This window comes from Eschscholzia californica, unplaced genomic scaffold (genome assembly GCF_041429995.1).
Source record: "Eschscholzia californica isolate CP2 unplaced genomic scaffold, dmEscCali1.0.p SCAF_2, whole genome shotgun sequence".
In the NCBI taxonomy this organism is placed as follows: Eukaryota; Viridiplantae; Streptophyta; class Magnoliopsida; order Ranunculales; family Papaveraceae; genus Eschscholzia; species Eschscholzia californica.
The window spans coordinates 10,994,326-11,020,464 of NW_028238309.1; the positions used below are offsets into that span (position 1 = coordinate 10,994,326).

Genomic DNA, 26,139 nt, shown 5'->3' on the forward strand with positions numbered 1-26,139 from the left:
AAAAATGGTAGAAAAAAAATTTAAAATGTGTATCCATTGTTGGCTATCTAACTCTAAAACTCATCTTTCGTTTCTCTCAAACTCCTCAAAAGTTCTTCCTTACCATATTCCTACATAGTAGTCGAGCTTACTCAAATTTACCAAGTTTAAAGAGACACGATGAGGAACACTGATGAATCGATCTTACTCCTTTTTTTTTTCTGAAACTCATCCTTTTTCCTCTGAAACTCATCCTTTTTTTCCTTGAAACTCCTCGGAGTTCTTCCTTCCATATAACCACATAATAGTTGATCTTACTCAAATTTACCAAGTTTAAAGAAGAGAAACTCTAATGAATTGATGTGTGAGATTAAGGTGAAAGAGTGAGATTTCTGAGATCTATGTTTTTCTTAGGAAGGGAAGATGGAGTTTGAGAGTAAATGAGAGTTAGATAATGAGAGAAAGAGAGAGAGAAAGGAGGAGGAGGAACGAAAACACAAGTTCATAAAAGAGTGGGAAATCTTTTCTACCACCTATGACCTATTAGGTGGTAAAATAATTTAGGTTATTTTCCTACTTGTTTTCCCACTAAGAAGTCAATTTTAACACTCTTTTGGTCCGGCCAAACAGTGGAAAATTAATTTTTTTCCGTGAAAATCGATCTTCTCACCCATGTAAGAAATGGATACTTAAGTTCTCTTTTATTCATTTTTCTCTGAAAAATACTGTCACGATCTTATAGATCAGAAACAAAGAATGCTACTGAGTTTCTGAAAGACAGTTGATTCTTTGGGGCAATGGTCGAACCAACTACATAACATTTCCAACATGAGAGTATAAGTGGATTTTGTTTTAAAGAAAGTGTGTTGAACATCTGTGTCTGTTAGTTTCTTCATCCTATTGTCTGTGGTTGTAGGCCCTTCCATGAGACAACTAATTCATTTGTTGTCCTCAACTGAGTAGATAAGTTCAGAGCTATTTTCTGAATTAGTTTTATAAAACATAAAACATAGAAAAATTAATTGAAATTAGAAAATGAGTAAAATAATCTATAGAGGAATTGACACAATGACTTCCCAGTTCACAACACACCTGGACTAAACATAATTAATGTTTCAAGAAATGTAATGAATTTGACTGGGCTGTAGCGGTTAGCCTTCAAATAGCTCCGCCCATGCAAATATGTCTGTTAGCCTTCAAATAGCTCCGCCCATGCAAATATGTCTGAATGACTGGCTACCCATACTAGCTAGTGCGTGACTCAGAACGACTGTCAGATACAGCCCAACCCTGCTCAGTAATTCTAGCGAGCCCGATGAATAATACTTACTTCAGCATGCGCTACAAATACAATGAATTTAGGTAAACATGATGGATAATGACATCTACTTTTTCCTCAAACCTACTAATATATGATTAGGATCCCATTATCAGTCAACCCTCACAAAATCTTTTTCTATCAGTGCATTCAATGTTACTAGTCTAAACAATTAATTTAGACTAGTAAATTTAAATTGAAACACCAATGTTTTACTCTAATTTAATCCTCCATAGGTAATCTAGAAAACTCAATGTGATATACATGTACAATATTGAAGTTAATTTTAGTTGAACGGTAATCTGTGTATCTCACAAGGGTAGAGATTTGTAATTGTATTGTTTAATAATAATGCATTCGCAATCCATATGGAGAAATTGATCAAACAATTCCTTATAAAATTTGATCCATGGATGGAGATTTCTAGGACCTTCATTTTGCTAACATGTGGAGTTCTTCAAACAACGACCCGTTCAAGCTCTATTTTAGTCAAAATATTTCAACAATAATAAGCAAATAAGCAAAAAAAAAAAACGAGTAATCTTTTCTAATAACTAAAAAGCATCGTACTATTATGTGTAGATTTCATTTATGTTTAAAATATTAGCTATAATTATTCTTTTTTGTTTTTGAACTATAAATCGCATACTTTCAACAAAAAAAAAAAACTATAAATCGCATTAACCAACTAAAGTGCCATTACAGCAATAACTCCGCAAAGAAATAAGGTACAATATTCCATAACTTCGAGTGATTCTTCTTACATGCCCATTTGGCTAGTTTGTCTGCTTTAGCATTGCATTTCCTCTTGACGTGGTTCAACTTGACGCTACCGAACTTTTTTCTAAGATCTTTTTGTCTGCTTTAGCTATAATTATTCTTCAGATCATTTTGTATGTTTTTATATTCTAAAAAACTCCTAGCCAATAAAACTCGTTCTCTCTTGCGAATAATGAGATTCTAGTTTCAATTTCTTGTTATCTCCTCATAACAGGGTTCTGCATCTTCCACTACCACAATCGATATGCAACCTGTAGAAAAAAAAAATGACTGAATACTGATCATAAAAAGAAGAGTAAGAAAAAGAAAAATAATCAGTATGTGTAGAACTCAACAACGATGAACAAATGCTTGCTAATGGTTTCATGGAAGTCAGAACATATTTGATAAATTTACTACCACCATCCTCCACTAAGATCACTCTAGTGAAAATGGGAATGGAGAGAAACTTCAAAGTAAAACGCACAAGCAAATAAAAGAACTTTAACCTAGATAGATGCATGACTATATATATCTGAATTGTATAAGTTTTATTTTGCAAGATTTGCAAATCGAGTTCGAATGATTCTTGAAACCAAGTTTGCATTTGCAAACATACTTTGCTAGCTTTGCAACCCAAATTCGGATTTGTAAACCGAGTTTACGAATTTTGCAAACCGAATTTGCAAGTTTAAAAAATCAAGTTTGCAAGATAATGCAAACCCAATCTGTAAGAAAAAATGGGAAAAAAAATTTGTCAGAAAGATATTGAAAAGTCTCGTAATTTTATGATTACCCGGACCAATTGATACAAAACAGATGGAACTACGGGATATTTTTTCTTGTCATCAACCCCATTGGATGAGCAGTTTCATAAGATTAAGAACATCTCCAACGCCACACTGAAACTCTAAAATATAAAATGTCATTTAGATTTTTAGAGTTTATGTTAAAAAAACATTTTCCGATGGAAGACTCTACATTTCCATGATAATCTGATAGCATTTATTAGTATTGATTTCCCCCCAGTCAGTGTGGTTGCCGTCTTGGGCATTCCTTGCCTCCAAGTGGTTTTAGGCTCTCTTACCCCAGAAGCTCATCACAGTTGTGAAGTGGACCACCAACCCTTCTTCCATGACCAATGTGGACAGACTGCAAAAATCTTTCCCCTACACATTGAGCGTAGAAGAATATACTCCCCTCCACATCAAACCTGAAAGATTTTGGTAAACCTAGGTTCTGATACCATTTGCCGGTGCAGTCTTGTGCCTTCCTTGCTCCCAAGTGAACTTGGGCCTCTGTGGTCCCAGTATATAAAAAGAACTTATACCGGAAAGGGTTATAATATGTTAACTTCAACCTTAGGATCTATTGAAGATGAACACTATCTGTTGTTGAGAATGTATGCAGGAATCTTACCAAGACATACCTAAAAGTTCAAAAGACAAGATGAGCAAGTATTTATGCATACCTGTAATAACTGTCCATATTTACTTCCTGCTAGTGTTCCTTCGCTTGTGATACGTTTTTCTTTTCTTGGCTGAAACTAAACTGATGAGAATAAATAAAAAGAGGATGACCAAACCAAAGTTACAATGTCGAATCAATCTAGTATAAAGTATAATAACTCTTTCAATCAGGAATATTCACATTTGAAGAGAATGTGGAACCAGGTAACACCCAAAAAATAGATCTGATCTTTTGTATCCGTAATGGATTGAATGGATACATATTTAGTTAAAGTAAATTTTCCGAACCATAGATATTAAACCTCATAAAATAAAAAAGCTTCACAGAGAATAATAACTGACTGTACTTGTCACTAGGAAACTTTAATCAGTATCAGTAGGAACAGTTTCATCAAATATTCTGATGAATATAAGATGTTTCAATGAAATGGTTAGCAGTGCCAGTATTAGTAAAAATTTGTTTGAGATACGTGTGAATAATGTGTCGTCACATGATTTTAAAACTTATATCATTACGTGGTACCCATCATCCGAACCTTACAGAAAATCTCAAAATTCGATCTATCAATAAGAAATTTCAAGTCATTCAAAAAGTTTCAGAAAGATCAATATGAACTTACCTCTCTCAGACTCTCCATAACTCTTTTCTTTATGGGTAACAGAGACGAGTGCACTTCTAAAACAATATAACAACTTGCTCATTGGACTTGGTGGATGGGGGAATGATCTCGCTCGATGTGATTCTACATCGCCTTTCACAAGTAATGTTTAGAATGAAATAGAAGAAAGCAAAAAATAAAATAAAAGTCTTTTCGTAAAAAAAAAAAAGAATTCAATTATATAAGGCTTTTTGCGATTGAAGCCCCTTCCTAAACAATTGAAGTGCTTGACTGATCAATTCTTTGAGCAAGAAGGCAATAATTTAGAGAAGTGAGAAATAAGTCAGTACCTCATTATTAGTTTATTTGCATTTATTGTAATGCTATAACAGCGACATACCTGAATTTCTTCAATCTTCTGTAATTCGTCAAAAGACTAACTCGTAACCTGCACAGGCAAGTTTACTTTGCAAATGGAAATATTGATGTCAAACCAAAAAGAACTCCAGCATTATTTTCTAAACACTGACTTGGATGAAGTATTAGCATACCATCAGAAACATAATAGTGTTTTAAATGTAAATTTGTTTCAAACTGTTGTGACATTGTGTGTTACTTCTGCCATTCTAAAACAAGAAGCGGAAAAACAAGTGGACAGGCTGAAATTTTTGACCTTCGGTAAGCAATTTACTTTATTGAAATAGATCAGAATTTTACAATTGACTGTGGGAACAACACGAAGCATGAATTAAATACAACTGATACAACTGCAGTGATGCAGATAGCCTTTACAGCTACTAAGGACCTACCTACCCTAAATTTGAATAAATTATCTAGGAGAGTTAGCAGAAACACATCTACCACAGGGAACAAACTTCAGTAAAGAAGAGCGTGACCTCCTAGTCCTCATTCTCAACCTTGAAAGCTGCATACAAACAATTCCATTTGAGAAAACTGTGTTGGTTGGAATTTAAGTTGCTATTATATCTCAAACACACAGTTTATCATCAATACCAGTATCATAACAATGTGCATCAGGATGATGCAGAAGGACCAAGGAGCAATCACTCAACAAATTTACTACGCTCAAACTTCTATTAAATTGTCTAGGCATTAATTTAGTTTGAGAGTTTTAAATAGTATAGTGTTGGGAATGTAATTACGTTCTATACGTACAAAAGTTTGAAAATAATGACCACTTACTGGTAGTGTACTTGTTAAATGAGACATGTACACTATATTTTCTAAGAATTTTTGTACCGTGTTCTATCCCAGAAAATAAATCAAAATGCTTATTCTACCTTAGAGGAATATTATAAAACCATACACCATGCTCAGGTTAAAGAGTTTGAGCACTAGGGTCTTGGGATTGTCCCCAATGCTTATATGTAGGTTTTCTGATTAACAATAAGAATGACAACAAGACAGGTTCATGGCAGGCCGCAGGGCTCCCGACGTGAGCAACCCAACGTTTTTCTGCGGATTGCCTCCTCTATTTAAGTTAGCAAGCCATCTTTAGTTGGCTTGACACATGAAATTCAACTTATTGAACAGTAATTACTATAAGGAGCAGATCATATTTTTTAACATCAAATTAGATAATGTATTACCTTTCTTCGAGTTATTCTTGATGCTTTCCAGCAAAGCAAGCTTCTTGATTTGGGTTCCAATCTCCTGTAAAGTTTGATAGTTAAGACTTCTTGATTATTAGAAAAGCGTTTGCACCAAAATGATGACTTGAGCGTCAAAATGATCAAGACTAAAGTCAAATGAACAAAACAAGATCTCCTAAAAAAGAATACCGCCAGGTCAAACTCAGACAAATCAGGCATAATAGTTTTACTCTGAAAATGTATTGCACTACTTACAAGTTCTCTTGTTCAAGCTTCTCAGCTATTGAAATTGCTTTGCTTCTCGACCATCCATTTCGCTGTGATCCTTCTGCTTGTTGAATTACATGTGCCAACGATACCTTGCTTCTCACTAAGCTCTGACTTTGAAGCTGTTCTCTAATTCTTTTGCTTTCAGGGATATGACGAAAGCTAGATTCTTGACATTTTTCTCCTGCCCACGCATTTGCCAATCCTTTTCCCTTAATCTGTTTAACAGCGTCTGAACGTTCAGTGCCTTCGGGCTCTCGTGGAGAACCTACTACCTCAACAATTTCATTCTTAGAACCACCTCCACTGACAACTTCATTTTTTGAACCCCCTGTTTTTGAGATGTTATTTGAAAGTGACCCTTGGTGTATGATTATTTGAGAAGTGCCACAATCAGCGCCAGCTAAGACAAACGGAACTTGACTCCCTCCCTTGGCATCTTTCTTTGCTTCGCATCTGATCTCGATCGTTACAGGGGATCCAAGTACTGACTCAAATGCTTGTAAAATGTGCCCACTGAACTTCTCTGCCTTAGATTTGGTCAAATGTGAACTAAACATCAGTTGTACAGTTGGAGCTGCAAGAACAAAATTTCTAAAAAGGTAAGTCTTGAAATTCTTGAAAAACTACATAACAGATTCTTGGCCCGGACTTTTCTCCGGAAATAGGACTTAGTCTTCGTCTAAAATATTTCTAGTAGTATTTCTTTATAATTTGAATTATGAAATGAAGCATATAAGAAAAAGTAAATCCCACAGTAGATTTGCAGCAGAGAGATAATCCCAATAAAAGTAAGTGATCAGAGAAGAAGACAGTTCTATGTGACTCCAATGTCAAGCTTAAGACAGTTTCTTAATTGTTGTTTTGGTAATGTGGATATGGATCAAGACGAAGAATGTACAATGACCTAGACCTAGGTATATAATTGAAATAGGAAATAATACATAAGATTATAAGAGCACTTGACAAGGCCATCGCTCGGTAGACTTAAGAAATTCTGGACCAGAAATCAAACCACAGCCATGAACCAACAATTCCGCGAAAAAACCCAAAAAAAACGAACTCCACAATACTGGCTCCGAGTAAGCATACGGTGGAAATCAAGAATCCTTGTCTGGACTCTGGATATGTTTAACAGTTAGAACAAAAGGTGAAAGTTTTCTTAATGTGAATCCCAGAAGGCAAACTTAATTGGGAGTGTTGAATAACCCATAGACTTCTATCACTAGATATTATGACAACTGTCATTGTCATAACTAGAGCCCCATTATTCTATCGGGCTAGTGCCCCGAAAATATATTTCACTACCATCATTTTCTACAATAAGATAACTACAAACAGAGTATTACTAATGGGATTATCAAATAATTATACTAGGGGAAACTATGGTAGACCTGAAAGTCTTACCTGCACCAAAACTAACAGAAACCAGCTTTCCTTCTTGATGCATAAACTGTTTGAGGATATTAATTTCAATCTTTTGAAGCACAGCCAACCAAATTGCTTCAATGTCTTTGCTGTCTCTACCAGAAACATATCCTGCACTCACCCTACTTGCATCTGATTTTCTTTGAGGAGTCATACCAGCTTGTCTCTTTCCACCCGCAATACTGCAATTAGCCTTATTAGTTTGATAATGAACATCAGCTGCGCTTCCCAGTTGGAGATCCCGTATCATGTTACTTGTAGATACGCCCAAATCGTTATTAGACATTGTGGTATGTTCGACACTAGCTCTCTCAGGTAAATTCCTCCCAATTTGGTCTCTCCGAAGCAAGGGACTGTGGTTAAAACTTGTATCTGCGGAAGAACTAGGCAACATATACAGCTTATCAGGAGCAAGTTGAAGCAGTGCAGCTGTTAGCCATGTCAATTTGTCATTTGATGTTCTCAGTTGTTTCTCAGCTTCAGATAGTGTTTTCAGAGCTTGACGTAATTTCTCCATATCTTCCTTGGATACTAAATGAATGAGAAATTTATCTGTGAGTTGGATAAACATGTTTGAAACAAAATTAATATGAAAAAAAAGCAAAAGGATCAAGTAAGATTCTGACTAACATGTTAGTCGCCTAAAGAACTTCCGCCTTAGCCTTTCCTTCGTGAACACATAACTTCCAGCGAGAATATCAGTTATTATAGTAGCAAGCTGTGACATCAATGCTAAAGGCTCTGCACCAGCTTCCATAATCTCTCTTAAATTTTTTACAGTGTTCACTGTGTCTGCTGATAATGCCAAATCTAGTAGATCCACTAATTTCTCATCAGAGACCAAGCCAACCTAGAAGAAAATGGGCGAGAAAAATAAGAAGAGGTTCACAATTACAGGTTAAATTGAAACTAGACACCCTCACTTTATATATGTTCACGTTTAGAGCATTTAGAGGGGTCCAAATCAGCTTTGCTAACTTATTAGTTTCATTAAAACTTTAAAGCTTACGGTACTGTGCAATAAAATGGAATATATGGGTCAGTCTATATTTTCAAATATAAGGACCAACAGTTTACCAAAGTCTATTAAAAATTCTATCCATGACGATGAACCACCCAAAAAGTCAATGCGAACACTGAGTCTGGACAGATTGCTCTATGCAAGTTTAACTAAATTGATGGAGAGAGAAAAATGGAACGTCAAAGAATAAAAAGCAAGGGAACTTCCATGGTGCCATTAATCCTACATGTCTAATGTGATGCCAAAGAAGTTTAGGCAGTAAATAAAGATAAATGAACTTACAAGCTCCTGAACAAGTGGAACTGATATTCTCTGTCCAAGCAAACTCAGCTGCTCCAGAGTCATCTGAGCATCCCTCAGAGATCCATCTGATCGTGAGGCGACAAGTTTTATTGCATCCTTGTCAATTTCTAAACCTTCTTTGGTAGCAATCCACTGCAAAGTATAGATAATATCGGCATCCTTCAACTTCGGGAAAAAGAATTTCTGGCACCTTGACATAATTATATGTGGCATATGATCAAGATTTTTACTAACTAGGATAAAAACTACACGTCTGGGTGCTCTATCAATGACCTTTGAAATTGCATTCCAAGAATCAGGAGTCAAAGTATCGCAATCGTCGAAAATAAACACTCTATACTGGGACTGGAGTTGGGATATAACCATAGTATCAAGCAGATCCATAACACTCTCAAAGTCGAAAGTACCTACTGGGCCAACTTCCCTCACATTTGGACTCTTACCCAGATCGTGGGCGACACACGAATTGCACATCCCACAAGGTTTAGAATGCTCCAACGATTGGCAACTTAAAGCTCTGGCAAATACGCGAGCGCAAGAAGTTTTTCCAGTGCCATGAGGACCATAGAATACGTATAGGAACCCAACTTTTCTCTTCAGTACAGCATTTGAAAGAGCTTGTACAACCAAATTCTGTCCGATTAAATCCCTGAAGGTCCGTGGCGTGTATTTCTGTGTCAGACTTTGGTGCCTACCATGACTGTAACCTCTTGACCTTCGGTATTCTGACTGTGCTTCGGAGGCAATGTCTGAATCTACATCATTCTTCAAACTATGATCAGCAAAGAGGCCAAGCTCCCCTGAGTAACTATGCACCCAAGCAGCGTTGTCAATGCTCCCTTGAGATCCTGATCGCTCATCTAGAAGAGGTGCTGCTTCAGCGTGAAATTTAGCACACGAACTTGAGGATCCAGATTGAACAGCCATATCGAAGTCATCCCTACCTTCAGGAAGAGACCCTTCTTTTCTTAACCTGGACTCAGACAACCCACAAGATAAACTCCTACCTGCTAAATCCAAAAATGTTTTACCTCTGTGGTGAATTCTAGACCAATTCCAAGGAATCCCACAACCATTTCTAGGTCCCCTTGTGACATCCATCTTGGCCTCCTCTCCTTCCTCTCTACCGTCCATATAATACTTCTGTCGTGAAGAGCCAGGGGCTAATGAATTAGAAGCCACAGATAATTCATTCTGACCTCCAAAACCTCTCGAGCCCATAGAAGGTCGACTTCGCCTCACACCCCGAAACTGGCGCTTCTTTCCCCTATTCAACTCACTGCGATAACTACGTTTGCTGGTTCCAGATTCCTCATGGGCGTATGCTTCTTGTTTGCGTCTTCCATGAAGATGGATCTGAGAAGACTGTCCATCATCATTATCAAAAGGCAAACCTTTCAGCTGCTCTTTGATGGTTTTCAAATGGATATTTGCACTCTGCTTCCCCTTCCGTGATGTCCTCTTCTCTTCTATGTTCATCTTTCCATCAACCAAGCTCTGTCCATCAATTGCTGAAGTCCCCTCTGGACCACCCGAATGATGACTGTTGTGACTTTTCCGACTGGAGTCTTCCCCTCTGATTCCTCCAGCATCTCTAACTACATCAGCGCTCGAGTTAATCATGAATGTCCCATCATTTCCCCTAATTACATCCTCGGCTGCAACTCTCGAAGTTGCCATGTTTGCACCAAAAGGTGGTGAATTTCCTGGCAACCACCTAGTTTCACTCTGGAGCTCACGTCGCCCAACAGACCTTCTCCTTCCATCATTCGCTGTTGAATCCCTTTCAATTTTCCTAGACATAGATTCAACAATAGAAGGAGAATGCCATGAAGGAGGACTAGCAGAAGGATCACGAAGCGACCTCGACTTCTGAAGGACAATGAGGTCTCTCATAAGTGACCTTTCGGCCAAGATAGGGCTTTGTCTATGCATATGGTTCCTCAAGTGAATGCAGTTAGTCAAGTGTACATGGTTACGAAGATGATCACTAATAACATCATTCTGATCTTTGACAAATCTACCATGGGTAGCCCTGGTCATGATCAGAACAAAAAAAGCTTCTTCCTTAGAAGAAAATATAGTAGATCAAAAGGATGAAAATATGAAGAACAATCAAGCATTTTCTTGTCTTCTTATCTATTCCCAGAGATAAAAAAAAAAACATTACTCATTCCTAAACCAGTTAGAATTCATCTCACACTCCTTCAAGACTAGTGTTTTTGGATCCAAAAACAAATCATTTGAACCAATAAGACAGAATTAAAGACATGCATTTCAGCAAAAGTTTCCAACTTTGAAGCTTCAAACCTGAACTGAAGTCTTTAACTTTACTCCATGAACAGGACAACCATTTCTAACCAACAAACAGAATTACTCTTTTCCGTACTTCAAATGAACTGATAATCTGAAACCAACAAGACCAAAACTCATCATATCAAACCAAAACCAGATCTCTTCATCAATCACAATCACTCTGTTCTAACCTTATACTCAAAACCCTAAAATTCCACCCATTTAGAGAGAGAGGTGGAGTAAGTAAAAGTAAGAAAGAAAGAGGTGGAGTTCACCTGAAAGAAATGCAAAGAGATCCGTTTGAGCTGTTTACTTTTTAACCAGAATCACCTCCAAACTCACATGAACATCACGAGGGTTTCTTTTCAAAAGAAAATGATACTACAGATTATAGAGAGAGAGAGAGAGAGTAGAGAGAGAAAATGGAGAGAGAGAGAGAGAGAGAGAGAGTTTGGGCGATGGAGATTGAGAGGGAGATCTGGTGGAGATGTGGGGGAATGCGGACAAATACCACCCATACATCATCATCATGCCTGAGAAATAAAAAAAACGGTGGTAATGTCCCGTTTTCAAACGACACTGTCTGCTTCAAAGATTTAATGGCAAATTGGGAATCTATTCCCATCACTTTCGATTTAAAGGCCCAAAATACAAACGATTGAAAAATTGTTGCCACCCAATCTTACATTCTGTATTGGCAAGCCATAGATCAAACTCTGCTCTACATGCATGAAAAACTCATCATGGTCGATCGCCCCGAATGAGAAATATGTTTTGTCAGCCTAGCGCGGAAGCGTTTTCAGTTAGGTCAAACACAAGAAAACTCTGCTAGTCTGAGGATTGAACAATCAGACCATAATTAGGCCAACGAGAAAAATATGCCAGCTTATCGTGAAAGCGTTTTCAGTTCGACCAGACACGAAAGAGTCGTGCTAGTCTAACGATCGAACAGTTAGGCCATGACCAGAACATAGTCACACTAGCAGAACTTTTTCGTGTACGAACGAGTTGAAAACACTGGCTTTTCAGGCAGACGAAAAAAGTCATGTCAGGTTAGCACGAAAGTGTTTTCAGCTCAGCAAGAGACAAAATAACTCTGCTAGTCTGACAATCAAGACCATGACTAGGACATCGAGAAAAGCCCTGTCAGCTTAGTGCAAAAACGTCTTCAGCTTTGTCTGACACAAAAAAACCATGCTAGTTTGATGATGCAAGTCATAACCAGGGCACTGAGAAAACCCCTCTCAGCTTAACAAGAAAGTGTTTTCAGCTCGCCCAAGCAAAACAAAGCCATATGAGTCTGTCGATGGACCAGTTATGGCATAACCAATCCACCAAGTGAAGCCCTGCCAGCTTATTACGGAAGTCTTTCATCTTGGCCAGGAACGACAAAGCCCTGATAGCTTAGCGATTGAATGGTTAAATCCATTACTAGGGACTAGGGAAATCCCAACCAACTCAGTGCGAAAACATTTTCAATTGTCCATGCACAAAAAACCTTGCTCTAACACACACCGAAAGTCTTGTGAGAACAGGTCCCTAACCTAATGGTCTTATAGATAACAATGAGCTTCGGAAAAGCCCTTTTTGTCCTCTCTACAGGCATGAGCAATACTTTGTCTTATCTACAGATGTACTGGCATATCCCAATGAATTGAGTACTAGACCAGGGCCCCGTGGATTGACCCACTAGTCTCTATGCATAAATTTTCCCAACTTATAATATATTTTTGTCCTAAAATGGTGTTGTGCATGTTAACTAAGGGGCAAAGTAAAGCAGCTTCGACAAAGGATAGGGTAGAGATCCTGGCTCAAAGTCGTAAGGATCATTTTCAGGAAATAAAGAGTAGTTTTTTGTCAAATATCGGCCTTTAAGTCAGAGGAAAAGTCTTCATTCATGGGGTCAAAAGACAAAATAGAATTGTCGATTCTGGGTGCAGGATAAAGCGTCACATCGTACAAAGTAAAAGTACAAATAATAGGAAATACAACAATAATTTGAAAAAGAAAAAAATAAGTTAGTTATTTCTTCATTAAAGGTTATATTACAAAAGAAATTACAGACTAAAAGAGTAAAGGTAAGGAAGAACGGAGCTCTATTACAGAAGAAATTCTCAATTACGAAGAAGAGAAGGAAAAGAATAGTGCAAATGAGATTCCCTCATGCAAGAAGAAAAGCAGAAGCAAAGGGAACCCCGTTAGATAAAAACAAACAAAAGAAAAAAGCAAAAGACAGACAAGAGAAAAAGAAGGAAGAAAAACAAGAGAAAATGTGAAGGAGACACAAAGACGGTGACTAGTGGCAACTCCCAAGTTAGCTCTTCCATCACCACCTGTCCTGCGAGAGGCATGGTCTGAGAGAGACATGGTCGTCAGTAGAGAGACGTGGTCTCCGACAAACACTACCATTAGTGAAAAGGCAAGGTAGGCGAGCATAGGTTCCTCCTGTTTTCTCCATCTTAGCATAGTTCCCATCGGTAGTTTAGTAAGATGTTGCAAGCACTTGTCCCACAATAATTGGAAAAGAAATCTTTTTTAAACGTTACAGACAAAGATCGGAGCTCGTAACGCGTATAAAAGGGAGAAAACCAAAAGGATGGGAAACAATCAAGGAAAGAGAATGATCTTTATGAGAACAAAGGAGACGTAGTTTGGAAAATTTAGAGGGAAATTTTTCTCGTAGCACGAGCACCAATTTAATGAGACAACTACTACATTAGGAAAATGCGAGAGTTCAAGCACACACATTTAGTGTGAACCCGAGGCAGATACTTGACTAACAAGCATAAAATTCGATCTGTTAGAATGCGGGTAGGTGCAAAGATTAAAAAAAACATTTATCGATAACATTTATACCACCTATGACTAACCATGACAAGTGAATGGAACATATAGTTCTTCTACCCCGTAACATCTTTACATTCTGCTGAAGAGTGGAGCACTCACGTTGAGCCAAATATTAGTCAGCCTTGACCAGTGAAGAAGTCTGATAATTGACTTGAGCACCATGTGTCGGATCCCTGAATACACACGAGTAAGACTCTAACAAAACCAACAGAGGAGTGGACTTGAAAGTACTCTGCCACCTAAGTCCTGACAAGGTAGGTAGGCACGAGTCTCTTAAGAACCTTGAGCTCTGTCACGACTCTAAGTCCTAAAATGGGAGGTCTACAGTAGTATGCTCATCACATTGAGCTATATGGTGCCTAATATCGGTTTCGCAGAAGGCCAAATAGTGGTTTATTTCAATATACGATAATATCCGTTATGATCAGAGAGATTTTGATAATATAAAGAACTAACGAGTATATTCAGTTAGAGTCATATTACCTCATTTAAGCATCTGAATATTTTCTTTGAGTTGAAGAAACCACGTAACACACAGATTAGCATACGTTTGTTGAAGTTGAGCCAAATGTCTGCAGACCGAGTGAGTCCAATAACTTTAGTCATAGCTTCTAGAGATAACGAATTACAGATGACGGAGAAAACCATTCGAACAATTTAGTACCCTTATTTAGGATCAATAGCTAAAGACTAGTCAATACGAATAATAGTTGTAGGAGGAAAAATTGTAATATCAATAAACTGTAGAAGGTGGTGTCTTTCTAAGAGAGAGATTGTTTGAGAATGTCAAAGTAAAAATGTTATCCAAACTAAGTTTTAGAGTCACCATAGAGTTAAGATGGGGAAACGAAACGTGAGGCGACGACGAACCAGTGGCCATAGTATATTATGTTGAACCGGCGGACATGGTGGACTGTGTCGGAATCCGCGAAGAGTGGTAATCGAAGTAACTAATAAAGTTGAGAGTTTCTTAAATCAATCAAAGAACTCGACAAAAAAACGCCTGTAATAGTTGTTGATCGGAAAAGATTAAAGAAAATGACAAGAAAAATGGTGGGCTCTAATACAATAAACGATGATGGGTTCGCAAGACAATCTTCTAATGGAAAACCAAACAAATGATAGAAACAAACGATTGACAAACACATTCTCAACTCAAATAAAGGGGCAAAGAACAATTATACTCCGTCTTCGTTGCAAGGTTTGGTTCTCCATAATTGTTGTATAAGATGTGTGTTTGATTGTTTATGAACTTCCATGCTTCTAATTCGACGAAGACGAGAAAACATTTAGTGGGCTTTAATACAATAAACGATGATGGGTTCGCAAGACAATCTTCTAATGAAAACCCAAACAAATTATCGACAAACACATTTCTAACTCAAATAAAGGGGAAAAAAACAATTATACTCCACCTTAGTTGCAAGGTTTGGTTTTCCATAAATGTCTTATAAGATCTATGTTTAATTGTTTATGAACTTCCATGCTTCTAATTCGACCAAGACAAGAAAACATTTCTTCGACTATAGCTCGCATGGAAACATTTCTTCTAAATTAGTGACTACATTACATCCTTCATTTTCGATTATCATGTTATGCATTATAACATATGCCTTCAAGAAATTACACATTGTCTATATCCCAAAGATGTGAGGTCCTTAGATAAGGCAAAACGTGTTTGAAGTAGGCCATAGGCTCGTTCAAAAGCTTTTCTTACCGATTCTTGTCGTTTGGTGAAATATTGTCCCCGTAAAGGAAATGGAGATGGTATAGTTTAAAACAAACACCCTATTGAGGATGTATCCCATCAGCGAGATAATACCCATATGATATTGAGGAGTCTCACACCTCGTTACTACATCAAATACGGGAGAACGCTCTAACGTATTGATGTCATTGCACGATCCAGACATCCCAAAAATGCGTGATAGATCAGACGATGCAACAACTCCAGGTATGATTGTTGGGCCTTGATAATGGTCAACGTAGTGGCTGTGTCATGCAGTTGGACAATTTTTTCATTCCTAATGCATGCAAGCTATACTCTTTAACGTTCCATGTAATCTCTGTTGTTCACCAAGTGCGAGAACTTTAAAAATATTAGTTCCATTTAGATACCTCAAGTATTGAAGATCAAACATGTAGACGATTGTTACAACAAATTTTTTCAGAGATTCAATTGAAGTTTTTTTTGTTGAAAGAGATTAGATTGGAGTTCAAATCGCACGACATATACATCACACACATATAAACACAAATTAAATTTTGATTAAACTACCCCCATTTGGAAGCCTCTCTTTGAGTCGAAAATCCCATACTCCAAAAAATTGTAGATCCAAGAATAGGATGGGTAGTTTTTCTCAAATTGCTACTAAATGCCACGATGTTACACTACTTGGGGTTGATGCGTTCTAAACGCTTGGATGGGTCATGTGTGAGTGTGTGTACCTTCTCAAGTCTCAACCCCACCAGTACAAGTCCTTCAACTATTTGGAGCGACCGAATTAAAAAATTTAGTGTTATTTTTCGAAAAGCCCCTACTTTGTGACCAGCTTCCCTCGAATCCCCCTACTATCAAAAATATCCAGATGACCCCCTTTTTCCCGTTACCGTTAAATGTCTGTTACTCTCTCTCTTCCATCTCATCACCTCTCTCGCCACGTCATCTTTCTCACCACATCATCATCTTCTCTAATAGGGTCGCCGACCTTCATCCTTAAAATAAAAAGTTATCCCTCTCTCTTCTCCGACGACCTTCAAACACCAAAAAAAAAAAAAAAAGAATCTCTCCCCCATTTCTCTCTCTTTAAATATTCCGAGGAAGGGAAACCTTTCGACGAAGGTCTGGTTCGAAGCAGACCTTGGTCTTTCTAACAAAACCATTGAGGGTTCGGTCTGTTCGAATAGACCTAGATCTGGTTCACCAGATCTTCTAAATCTGGTAAGCCAGACCTCCGGCGAAGGGAAACCCCTTCGTCAGAGTGTTTAGAGAGAGACAGAGAAGAGATATTTTTTTTTTGGTGTTTGAAGGTCGCCGGTCGGCGACCTTCGCCAGTGAAGAAAGACGTGAGGTGGAGAAATAATAAAAAATTTAAGGATGAAGGTCGCCGAAAATTTTGGCCAGTCGGCGACCTTATCAGAGAAGATGATGAGTTGGTGGGAGATATGACGTGGCAGAGAGAGGTGATGAGATGAAGGAGAGAGTTAACGGAAACGAAAAAAAGGGGGTCGTCTGAGTATCTTTGATAAAGTAGGGGGTTAAGCAAGAAGTTAGTCACAAAGTAGGGGGCCTTTCGAGACCCAAAAATTTAAACAGTGTGATCAAGGTGTGAAGTCTTCCCTCAAAAGAAAATGTGAAGTCAACGGTTCAGATTTCTTCTGGTCAATGTGGTGGGGAAGAAGTTGGTTCTTTTGTTTTTTAATTGCCCAACCAAAATTATTGGGGCACATAATGGAATTAATAAGGGCCCTCCAGTCATCTCAACAAAAAGGGACCCTCCAATCATCTCAACAAAAAGGGCCCTCCAGTCACCCCCACCGAATCCACGTCCTTACCTATAAGAAGAACGGTGTTTAGGTATAATTACACAATCTGTAATGTCACACTCAATGACATCACGCTCACCGTTATAAACTCCTGAATCTTCTTGTCTTCTCAATTGATAATGACTTCTTGTAATTTGCTAGTGAGACAGTCCAAACTTTGCTTCCTAAATGCCACTACTAGCAAATTACACAAAAGTCTTGCATTAAACCGATGCGAGCGGCTAAGAGCACCCAAAAATTGTCGTTACCAGTCGGAGAGGACATTGACTAAGGTCAATCTTCTTTAACCCTAAACATCTATTGGCACCCAGGTCAGTAAAAAAGATACGGATTGACTCGTCCGAGAGTCAAAACAACGGTTCGGACTTGGACCAGTCTGAAACTGGCCTAATCCGGCCTTTGCTCTGGGTCTCGATTTCGTCAGTCGAAAACTGTGCGTGATTAGAGTGTTGATGGTTCAAAATTTAGTGCTTCACTCATCACCATGAACTGAAACCATGATATCATGAACACCGATGATAATTTAAGTTTATTACTCCATCTAGTTTTGATTAATTTAAAGTTCGGATTAATTGGTATTATTTAGGTAATTCCATGAAAAATCTATGCGGAGGACTTGAATAAACAAAAAGCCATTTTTCAGGCAATTCCTATGGTTTCACTGGAATTATAAAAGAAAATTTGTGAAGGATTTAGAGTTAGAATTGCAGCATTAGGTCCAAATGGTCCAATTTCAACTGATTTTTTTTTTTCGAATAATCCAACAGTCCAATCTTTCAAGATCTCGTTTTTGCAAAAAAATGCTTCCAGATATACATTTTCCCACATGTTCTTCTTATGTGTCCTTTTCTGTTTCTTTCCAGAATCTGGAAATTAGGGAGGCCTGTGAAATGGAACATCTTTTCTTCCGATATGCTCTTCTCCATTTCTTCTACATCTTCTAATTGATAGCTCAGTTTCATCTTTGTGTAACTACCAAGAAGGAGATCTTTAAAAAAACCAGACGCTTTGAATAGAGAGAAAAAAGAAAAAAAGAAATTAGGGCATCCTAAACAGAGTGAAGAAGAGAAGAAAAACAAGAAATTAGGCGTCTTGAGTAAGACGAGAAAAAAAAATTAGGGTTTCAAAAGGGTTGGGCGCGTCTGGGTGCCTAACCCGGCACTAATAGGCACACGTTGCGATAGCATTTTCGCCAGGTGCCTTTAGCTGGACCGGACCTTAATTTAATAGTAGTTGGTACCCGAATATGTTATAAGAAGGTGCGGACCAGCATTCCGGGCTGCTAGTGATACTGTTCGCTTCGGCACACCTACTAAAAGGCCTCACTAGGGAAGGGTGCTTAACCTCTTAAGAGGAGCACCACACTCCGTCTCACCACCAATGTGGGAATGTTGCCACAACACAATAGATATTATTTAGTATTTACATCTGGATTTATTTGGGTGCATCTAAAGGCGCCCCCTCATTTTTGCTCTTAGCCCATCCTTCGGAAGACACTCTTCATAAACTCGGGACTGAGCCGACCGAGACCCACATATTAGAGCAGCCCAAAAGCTCTCAGACTGAACTTAATTCATGTTGTTCAAACCCAGTACAGATTAAGGGAAGTCAGAGGGTAGGCCTAGTACGAGTGCCCCCGGACTGCTCCGTGGGGCGCAAAGAGTGAAGGAGGCTCGAGAGTAAAATGAAGTTTACTCGTCTAGTTCATCTTCAAGACTTTTATCTATCGCAATAGAAAATAAGAACTGTCGTCAAATCGTAAAAGCATATCAGGAAAGGGTCATAAAAGCATATCACCGAAGGGAGCTTTAAGCTTAATGCATCTGTTATTTCAGGGTGTACCTCAAAAGAACTCCAGGAAACCTACTCATTAGTAAGCAAGATCTAAACCATTGAGTAATCGTTTATAACTACCAAAATTAAACAAAAATTCAACCTTCATGTAAACTATCAAGCCAGAGAAATTAATCAAATGAATGAACATTTTACCCAAAAAAACATATGTAAGCAACAAAGACTCGACCTTCGCTAAAGCAATAATTATGGACGTTCACTTAAATTTCATCTTTGCTGTTGGTAAAAGCTCAAGTAAGCATATAACTAATAAATAACAAAACTAATAAATAACAACTACAGCAAAACTTAACGTTCGTTTCTCATACCTACAGTAGTTATATCCTTTATTAATCATCAGCATTTCATCGAGTTTTCCTCTTCTTCACTTTATCTTCCTCTCTATATCTCTCTCGTCGTTCTTCTCTCCGACGCTTCTTCGAAAGTTGTTCATCCTTTGCCTTCTGTGCTTCACGTGCTTTCCTCTTTTTGGCTTCCTTTAACTTTCTATTCTTCTCCTGTTAGAAATGCCATAAGAAATTGAGAATAACATATGAGAATTATGAAAAATTGGAGACTCGGTTAATCTTACGCTACATACGGAAGAATCGTATATACCACTGCTCATATGACTAAATTGCGAAAAAGATACACCTCAATTGGCGTCCATGTCACTGGTGTGTGTTATTTGTGGACAGGAATAGAACGAGAATATAAATTATCCTCAGACTAGTCTACATAGGAGGTGTTATAGGATGCTGGGGGCCAACTTTCTGGACTGCTAGTGATTTTGTCCGCTTTGGCACTTCCGGACCTGAAGGTTTTAAAAGACCTCACTAGGGAAGGTTGCTTAAACTCTTAAGAGGAGCACCACACTTCGTTTCACCACCGATGTGGGATTGCTTACAACACACCCGACCACATCACAGTAAAGTGCGTGTCGATGACGTATTATAGGATGATGTGGACTAGTCTTCTAGGCTGCTAATGCCAATGTGCACTTAGGTAGCCTCACGGTTTTAAAAAGTCTCACTCGGCAAGGATACTTAACCTCTTAAGAGTATCACCACACTCTGTTTCACCACATATGTGGATTGTTTACAACATAAAGAACCCCTAAAAAGTGTACCTTTTTCTTTTTGATCAAATGGAGTTGCTGAACCAGAGCATGAGTTTTACGTTCGTGATGATCCATAACAACTGCACGTTTCTCTTCGAGCCGCGGCTTCTTCCTAGCAGGAGTGTCCTTGGGTTTTGAAGCAAATGGAAGATCCTTTAGTAAGGTTTTCGAGGTTACCATGGGGTTGAAGTTCTTTGGCTTTCGATCAAGTGGCTGTTAACCAACAGAAAAGAAAAGGATATCAACATTTGGGATTTTGTTCTAGAAACCCTAAACCTAATATATGTTATATCTTTTTTCACAGCTGATGGATCAGCTTGACGAGATTTGTGTGACTTGTTAGATTGCTTTTCCATTTGTTCTCTAAAACCCTAAACCTAATATCAGAAAGAAAATAAGACAAAATAAATAAAGCTAGAAAAGAATAACGTTTGTGTTTGAATTTAAGCTTTATAAGACCAGATTTTTTTAATGAAATATAGAATGAGAAAGAATAGAATAAAAATAGAAGAGTCAAAACTCTTCTCCTCCTCGGCTTCTGCTACAGATTTGGTCCAACGAATTACCAAACTTTTTCCGAGATGTGGGTCAGGTTTCCGGTAAAGCTGAAGGTCTTCTCCGACGAGTTTAGAATGATTTGAGTAACTGCGGTCTTGAAGTTCCTATCAACACCTATCTCTGTACGTTCCTTACTAGGGTTTTACTGGAACCAGCAGAGGCTGGGACATGTATTTGATTCCGTGTAAGAGGAAGTCCAACCTCAGCCCGTGTGAGGCCCTAAAAATCATTTTTTCACCCAAAATTTTCAGCTAGTGTCCAATTCAAAAAAATCAGCTCCAACTTCAACCTCATTTTAGGCCTAAAATTTGTGCATGTGGAAAAACGCGTGTGTGGGCATTTTGTGGGTGTGCGAAAAACGTGTGTGATTTTTTGTATGTACGAAATACGTGTTTGAACTAGTTTGAAATATTTTTTTTCAAGGTTGGAAAATTATTCGGAGACCGACACGTTGGTGGGATGTATTCTAATTACTATTAATGTGTGACTTTCTGTTAGAGTTTAAAAAAATTTAAACTAATTAAAGATGTAAAAAGAAAAAGAAAAAAACAAATTACATTAATTTTTTTTAAGAAAAATATGACACTATCCTATTCGTTGGATTTTATCTAAAGGATAGGGGTTGCCCTAACATGACCGTTGCGGACATCCCCAACGGTCTGTTGGGGCCTTCAGTCCCCCTTAGGGGTTGGCTGGGGTTAGACCTGGGGGTTGGGGCTGGAAATTCAAATTTTCAGCCCCAGCCGCCCTAACCCATATGAAGGGCCAATACAGCGTTGGTTACTTGATTATATTTGTAAGATTATGGTGTCTCCTAATGTTTGAAGCGGAATCTCAGACATCTAATGTCTAACACTAGTATCCCCATGATCTCGTGCATAAGCTAAATATGAACTAAGAGGTTTAGTGAGTTACCTTAATCGCTAAATCCCATAGACTAATATGATTGATTTCTCGAAGACCGAGAGCTTCAATTGTAGCTCCTTTACTTGAGACACCCGAGCAATCAACTTGATCTCCCACCTTCAAGTTAGCTAGAACTTCCCGGTGGTTAGACAAAGAACAACTTCTTCTTTAGACTAGATAGGTAGTTGGGAACTATTCTCTCTTTACTTAATGTAGTAAAGGTAGAAATCTCTCTGAGATTTTTTCACACCTATTTATATTCTAATGAGTCCCTTACATAAAATTTCTAAAGTTAAAGTCCAACCCTAATTAGGCTTCCTAATTACCATAGAAACAGATTTAAGATTTTCACAAAATAGAAACTCCTATTTCTTATTATGGCTGGCCACCCTATGCCCTAATGGGCTAGGTCCGGGCGGCCATGCCTTGGCCGACCCACTAATGGACTTTGTGTGCCCGACCCAAAACTCCTTTTGTTCTTGCCTTCGTAATATCTTTGCCTTTGCTTTTGGCTGGCCTTTGGGACATATTTCTGGATCTAATCCGTACTTATATGTCTCATCCCTCTAGTCATATTTTTCGATCAAATTGACACTCTTTGGTGTAACCCGATGTAGGATCCAAACGAAGTTAGCCGAATCACCCCGTGATTCGACGACCGTAGTTGGTTTGTAGCTAAACATTACGATCCCTAAATCGTCCGGACTTTGATGATCTCCTTCACCAATTGTCATAGCCGACAAATTGTCCGCATAATCACTTTGGTCGAAAGACATATCCTTTAACATTCCAAGATGAGTTTTGTTTTGAGTTTGTGCGGAATAGGCTGGCATGACCAGCGGAATACCCAGGTTGATCCCGTCGGGAATATCTGGGTGAGGCCCTGCTGGTCTGTCCTAATAGTCAGATTTTTCAAAAGAAATTTCTATTAGCCACGCCGATTAACCGATGATCTTACCTTAGGTTCAAATTTCTCTTCTACTTTAACTGAATATTACCTTAACCTCAGTCCGTCTTCTATCATATTACATTTCATCACCAAGAAAGGTTTTAACATATGGGATCAATTCATGTTAATTTGGATCCATCGCTTAACCTTATGGATTATGAGCTCATATCGTCTATCTTATAAGAGATTTAACATTAGTATTAACTTACCTTTCGACCCAGGAAGACACTTCGATTCAAATATTTTTGTCCATCTTGGTACCCCACTTTTTGTTTCATACGCTTCAGCTCAATCCCTGTCGAATTCTTTCGTGTTTGATGTTCGAATAGATTTAACTAATTATCCTAGGTCCTTAACATGCTCACTTCCACCCCTCTTCGCAACTCTTTTGCGATCTTTTGTCGAATTAGCGGAGTATTCATACTCGGGCTATGACGGCGATCCCAATTTCCAGGTATCTGATCAGATTCTACTTTGTGGAACTCGAATGGATATGGTCTCTGCATATGGAGAATACTGGCGGGATAACTCGGAACCATCTTTTGGTTCCACCTTACAGACACCTTTGTTTCTTTCTGGAACTTCGGGTGTTTGTTTAATCCATCTTCAGTGTTACAGGAAGGCAGGTACTAGTTTCATCTTTCAATCTATCGAAAGGAATCGCAAGACCAACTTTCACATCATCCTTTTGAAGAGTTGTCAAGTGTATGCGCTACAGAATGAAGGAAGCTCCACTACTAGAAGCTATTTTACGCAATTCCTCAATTCTGTATTTTGTTGTATTACTTTGTTTATTGTTATGTTTTGTTTTTTAATTTGGAGATTGTAATAGACTCTTAAGTTAATGTATTTGCTTTCAACAAAAAAAAAACAGCTAGTTAAAGAGTTTTTTACTCTTCTTTATCGCCCAACTCGTCATTTTATAGTTATTAGGAGGATGGGTAAAAATGTAACTTTAGCTCCTCTTGTTATCTACAGAGGGTTGGTTGGTTTATTGCATTTCCATCAAAATCTTCATTTTCTACTTCCCTAATCTTCATCTTCTTCCTCTTAAGACTTTACTCTTCGTCTATCGAAACTGATTTTTTATTGATTTGTTTAACGAGTAGTCAACTAATTATGTATTAAACATTAAGACTACTTCTACACCTACAATTACGTCACGACTATAACTTCATTCAGTTACTTTCCTTAACAAGGTATTTACATTTTTTCTGAACAAATTCACTTCTCCAATCATCTCTTTCGGTTATTTAAATCATGGGTAATTTTGATTATGTTAATGTTAGTGGAGATTCACATAAATATGATTCTGAATATGATGATGTTTCTATAAAGGGTGGAGAGCCGAAGGGGGTAAATATAGATACCCTCCGTAACCCAAAAATGAACTGCTAACAGAAAATTGAAATCCGATGAGTGAAATTATTTCACGTTAGAAAAAAATATCGATTAGAATGGAAAAGAAAAAGTTATGAGGGTGGTTCAATTATGCAAAAAAGATTATGTTTGTGATCCTTCCAAATGGTTGTCTACTTTAGAACCACATTTAGATTTTTGCATGAAATAGTTGCTCCTATAGAAACCATAATAGTTGGATCTAGTGCTCAACTATTATTTACCTACAATAGTGGCAAAATGGAGGGATGAGCTTTATTTACAGTGGCGAATGAACTACCTTCACAATTTGTCTAAACATAGGCTTGGAAAGATCTTCATTTCTTATTAGAAACCGATTTTAAAATTCTTACGTTTTTTCTATAATTTTATCTTTGATCCAGTGTTTGAAAAGTTTTTGAACCAAAAAAAGTGTTCATCATCAATTTTAGGTTGATTTCGAGTAATTTTGGATAATTATTAGTAACATTCCATTCCCTCAAATTAAAAAAAATGGGTTATTTTTCGAAAAGTCCCCTACTTTATGACCAGCTTCCCGCGTAGCCCCCTACTTTATCAAAAATGTTCAGAAAGCTCCCTTTTTCAGTTACTGTTAAATGTCCGTTAAGTAGTCATCACCTCTTTCTTCTCCATCTCATCACCTCTCTAGTGGTTGCATCCAAGAAAGTGCGCCTATAGATGATTTTAGTCGAACTTATTTGACTGGAGTCAATCTCTTTTGAGGTGTGCCAGCAACAATTTTTGGTGCGTCCTTAGGCCCTTCTTGGACTGCCAATTCAGGAAATTCAATTGCAGTAAGGGTGCGGCTAAGGCCCCCGTCGAAAATGTTGTAGGCCCCCGTGTTACACATAAATTGTGAGAGATCCCATGTATAAACTGGGAGCTACAACATTTTGGTCAGGAGCCTTCAACCCCTCCCTTGCAGTAATTTGAATCTAGTTGGCATCCCAAGTAACATACATAAACGCTGCTTGACAAATATGTAAAATGTCAAAAGAGTAGTTGATTAAATTTTGTATATTGGACCCCGAGAATTCCATATACCCGATAAGTACTCCCTTTTTTCTTTTTTGTTACAAACGTACTCACTGCACACGGTTTGTTTTCATTTTTCAGCTCCCTTACGTCGCCTACGCTTTTGTATGGTTATCAAAGAGCTCTCACTTTCTATCCTAACTACTTAACATCTTCACCTCACCTCCGAAATCCCAGTTACCAGATATCTGCCTCTTTTCTTTTAGTTAAGATTTGATGGTCTGTGTCTAGAGAATACTGGCGAGATAATCAGAAATTTTTGTTTTGGCATGCGCTTTTCTCTTGACAATTTTGAGTCTATCTTACTACTACAAGAGGTTAATTATTAGTTTCATCTCTCATTTAACCATACAGACCATTAAGATCAAATTTTATGTCATTTTTTCAATATGAGATGTCAAAGTTGCAAGCTACAGAATGAATAATATCTTACGAATCCAAGACATCTTTTGCAATTTTTTGTTTTGTTTCGTGTTGGCAAACAACTTCCATGATGATGGATTCAAGAAGGATCATAATTCAGTTGTGGAACCATTGCTTTCTATAGCTATGCAAGTCCTCGAATTAGTGGACGAGTGGCTTGTGGTATCTAATTTTGAGCTTTACAATCCAACCCCACCCCATTAGGTAATAGAGTTCTATTTGTAAAGATACTCTGAGATGGACCTTTATGGTATTTTGGAGCAGTTTAATCATTTTCGTAGTTCCCTGATCACGAGAACTTTGAGCTTACTCGTCTAATCCATCTTTGAGACGTCAATCTATCACAAAAGAAAATAAGAATTGTTGCCGATTATATAAGCATATCCCTAAAGAGAGCTCTAAGCTTAATGCCTCTGTTATTTCAGGGTGTACCTCAACAGAACTCCAGGAAACCTACTCATTAGTAAACAAGA

The 26,139-nt window shown here is 37.9% G+C and overlaps 1 protein-coding gene across 9 annotated transcripts; it reads right to left on the reverse strand.

The window, feature by feature from the left end:
* Positions 1 to 1,885: 1,885 nt before the first annotated feature.
* Positions 1,886 to 11,897, reverse strand: LOC147556174 (AAA-type ATPase family protein). Of its 9 annotated transcripts, none has more exons than XR_015235206.1 (11): positions 8,736 to 11,897; positions 8,063 to 8,282; positions 7,412 to 7,963; positions 5,993 to 6,581; positions 5,735 to 5,798; positions 4,938 to 5,049; positions 4,475 to 4,572; positions 4,146 to 4,268; positions 3,528 to 3,607; positions 2,853 to 2,966; positions 1,886 to 2,328 (listed from the first exon to the last, which is right to left on the reverse strand). XR_015235206.1 is itself a non-coding variant. In XM_086663964.1 (7 exons), exons 2-7 carry the CDS (start codon positions 10,797 to 10,799, stop codon positions 4,954 to 4,956), a joined length of 3,585 nt encoding a protein of 1,194 aa, XP_086520090.1. In that variant the 5' UTR covers positions 10,800 to 11,163; positions 11,327 to 11,757; the 3' UTR covers positions 4,790 to 4,953. The 9 variants fall into 9 exon arrangements, 3 of the variants coding, with proteins under 3 accessions (XP_086520090.1, XP_086520088.1, XP_086520089.1); XR_015235208.1 differs by lacking the exon at positions 2,853 to 2,966 and having other exon boundaries at positions 4,525 to 4,572; positions 8,736 to 11,163; positions 11,327 to 11,655; XR_015235207.1 differs by lacking the exon at positions 2,853 to 2,966 and having other exon boundaries at positions 4,146 to 4,277; positions 4,525 to 4,572.
* Positions 11,898 to 26,139: the final 14,242 nt, after the last annotated feature.